This window comes from Acyrthosiphon pisum, unplaced genomic scaffold, assembly GCF_005508785.2.
Source record: "Acyrthosiphon pisum isolate AL4f unplaced genomic scaffold, pea_aphid_22Mar2018_4r6ur Scaffold_21056;HRSCAF=22910, whole genome shotgun sequence".
Taxonomy (NCBI): Eukaryota; Metazoa; Arthropoda; class Insecta; order Hemiptera; family Aphididae; genus Acyrthosiphon; species Acyrthosiphon pisum.
In genome coordinates, this window is record NW_021770481.1 from 1 (window position 1) to 2,411 (window position 2,411).

The 2,411-nt window shown below is 32.2% G+C and overlaps 2 protein-coding genes across 2 annotated transcripts in view; one reads left to right on the forward strand and one right to left on the reverse strand.

Annotated features, from left to right (window-relative positions):
• Positions 1-16: 16 nt before the first annotated feature.
• The window catches only part of LOC107884049, a 4,394-nt gene continuing 1,999 nt past the window's right edge, over positions 17-2,411 (forward strand). The window contains exons 1-2 of the mRNA XM_016805413.2: positions 17-424; positions 491-689. Coding sequence (XP_016660902.1) covers positions 285-424; positions 491-689 — 339 coding nt within the window. The 5' untranslated portion in view covers positions 17-284. The remainder of the gene's footprint in view (positions 425-490; positions 690-2,411) is intronic.
• LOC100165998 (protein ANTAGONIST OF LIKE HETEROCHROMATIN PROTEIN 1-like) overlaps positions 685-2,411 on the reverse strand; it is a 5,007-nt gene continuing 3,280 nt past the window's right edge. Inside the window, exon 3 of the mRNA XM_008186048.3 lies at positions 685-2,187. Coding sequence (XP_008184270.1) covers positions 1,369-2,187 — 819 coding nt within the window. The 3' untranslated portion in view covers positions 685-1,368. The remainder of the gene's footprint in view (positions 2,188-2,411) is intronic.

Below are 2,411 nucleotides of genomic sequence, written 5' to 3' on the forward strand. Positions count from 1 at the left end.
CTCGGCGAGCCACGAGTAAAATTCGCTGGCTTGGTAAACTACACGCGCCGTGGGAACGCTCTTGCGCGTCTAGGCGCGGTATAGCTCGGCCATGCTCGCGTCTATCCGAAAATTGTCGGTCCGATGTGTCCGCGCCAAAGTAAACGAGCCGCGCATTTAGACAGCGTTCCCACAGGCGTGCGGTTCGGCGAGCCATTGATAGTTGTTTCTATACGTTTTTTGGTGTTTTATTTTGCAATTTGGTGTTTTTTATTTTTTAATCATTATTAAAATTAATTATTATCATGGAATGGTCAAATGATGAGGTAATAGAGTTTTTGCAACTATATGAAGGATATCCACAAATTTGGAACCCACGCCATCCGGGTCATAAAAATAGGAATATAGTTCACGATGCGTGGAAAGAAATAGAAAACAAATTAAGGTTAGATTAATTTTGATTTTTTTATAATATTTTTAAATATTGATTTTTGTATTTTTGTAATTTTAGTGTCAAAACTGATATTACAGAAATAAAAAAAAAAAAAGATTCTCTAATGGCTACTTATAGAAAACTGCTAAACAAAGTCAAAGCAAGCAAGGGTACTGGGAGTGGTACCAAAGACGTTATTCAGCCCGACTGGTTTGCCTACAATGCAATGTCATTTCTGCATGGGATTTACGTTGCAAAAAAAACAATTTCAACAGAGGTAAGTTTAATTAGTTATATATTGTTTAATTATATTTTATTATTTGGATAATACACTTCGTAGGCTGCTGTAGCTTCTTCCATCAACCGTTTCATGTAATTGTAAATAATATTGGTACAGATTGTATATTACTTATAAAAAATATTATTTAATTAATAAATATTTATTTATTATTTTTTATACTTATACTATGATATATTTCAATAATTATATTCTCCTAAGTACGGCCCTGTGCATGTTAAAAATGCCAATGGCCAATGCAGAAAATATAAATATGAATATAAATATAAATATAAATAGTAATCATTCACGATGCTCTAGTCACCGGTTTAGACATGTAGTAACCGGTATCGACATGTATAATTCTACCAACCATAAACCAAATGTTAATTTTAGTTGTTCATAGTCTCTATGTTATTAGCAGAAATGAATAAAAATCTAATCAATAAAATAGTTTCAATGAAATAATTACTAATGTATTTATCATAAATATTTTTAAGTTTTAGTTTGCTTTAAAAAATGAATACTTCTATTAAGTATCTTAATATGTTAAATTTATTTTATTAATGCTGTTTTTATTAGTGTATATAATAATAATAATATTAAATAAATAATGTAAATACAAATACGTAAATACGTATATTACAAATATAAGCAATAATAATTAAATTTAAATTTATTATTTGGCATTTTCTTGCCATTCCACCGTTCCGCTTGTCATAAAATATTCAGCTAACTGATCCCTAACCATTTTTGCTTCAAGGCCAGATTTTCTCGGTACTCTTTGTAATGGAAGCATAGATTTGGTACAATTTTGCTCGGACCTCCATGAGCCTGGTATTACAATTCCATCATTATTTTCAGTATCGAAAATTCCAGGTGGTGTGTATATGGAATTTGATGATCTGCTTTTCCTTAAGAAGTTATGCAACAATACACAAGTCATCGTTATATCTCTAACTTTTTCTGGCTCTAAAAGTATAGGTCCTCTAAATACACGGAATACTGAGGCCATAATTCCAAAAACGTTCTCAACTACTCTGCGTGCTCGAGAAAGTCGGTAATTGAAAATTCTTTTGCAGTTTCCATTTTCATAGACTCCTGAGTAAGGTTTCATTATGTTCTTACTCAGGGCAAAAGCTTCATCAGTCACAAATACATATGGTAATGAAACATTTGTATTAGGTAGTATTCCTTCTTGTGGTATTAATTCATCAGTCTCCAGTTTTTTAAAAAACGACGTGTTCCGAAGTACGCCACCATCACTGATTCTGCCTTGACAGCCGATATCCACATAAGTAAAACTATAATCCGAGTTCACGACAGCCATAAGCACAATACTAAACGTTCCCTTATAATTATAGTATTCAGATCCACTATTTGCAGGGCACTGGATCACTATATGTTTTCCGTCAATAGCCCCGAGGCAGTTGGGAAAATTCCATTTATCGTAAAAATCTGCTGCTATATTTTTCCAACCACTTTCATTGTTTGGCAACTAAAAAAACAATGATTAATTTTAATTACGTTGCGTTTTTTATTTTAAATTTTTTTTTAAACTTATAACATATTACACTCTTTTTATTATAACCATAATAGTTAAATTAACATCCAAATACAACTGAATTTAATTATTCATATACGTCCACAATGTACCTATAGGTATTTATATTCAGTGGCGTATTTAGGGGGGTGTCCTGGGGGGGTCAACCCCCCCCCCCC